This window comes from Eimeria mitis, genomic scaffold (assembly GCF_000499745.2).
Source record: "Eimeria mitis Houghton genomic scaffold, Emh_scaff350, whole genome shotgun sequence".
NCBI lineage: Eukaryota > Apicomplexa > Conoidasida > Eucoccidiorida > Eimeriidae > Eimeria > Eimeria mitis.
In genome coordinates this window covers 8157-8508 of record NW_013571842.1, presented here as the reverse complement: position 1 = coordinate 8508, position 352 = coordinate 8157, and the positions used below count along the sequence as shown (strand labels likewise).

The 352-nt window shown below is 60.5% G+C and overlaps 1 protein-coding gene across 1 annotated transcript in view; it reads left to right on the top strand.

The window, feature by feature from the left end:
* Window positions 1-352, top strand: part of EMH_0008980 (uncharacterized protein) — a gene marked incomplete at both ends in the record, with an annotated part of 4985 nt that overhangs the window by 1840 nt on the left and 2793 nt on the right. The window contains one exon of the mRNA XM_013498532.1: window positions 244-274. Within this exon, the coding sequence (XP_013353986.1) occupies window positions 244-274 (31 nt within the window). The remainder of the gene's footprint in view (window positions 1-243; window positions 275-352) is intronic.

Here is a 352-nt window from a genome sequence, read left to right as displayed (position 1 = left end):
AACTTTGCTGCTGCTGCTGCTGCTGCTGCTGCTGCTGCTGCTGCTGCTGCTGCTGTTGCTGCTGTTGCTGTTGATGCTGATGCTGCTGCTGCTGATGATGCTGCTGCTGCTGCTGGTGATACTTCGGCTTCTGATGGTGCTGCCAGTGCTTGCGGGCCCCAGCAGCTCCTGCAGGTGCTGCTGCTGCTGCTGCTGCTGCTGCTGCTGCTGAGTCTGCTGCAGATGCTCCTGTTGCTGCTTAAGTGGAGATGAGGGGCCTCGAATAGACGTTCGGGTCTGGTCCTGCTGCTGCTGCTGGCGCTGCTGTTGCTGCTGCTGCTGCTGCTGCAGTTGCCTCCTGCTGCTTCGCTGT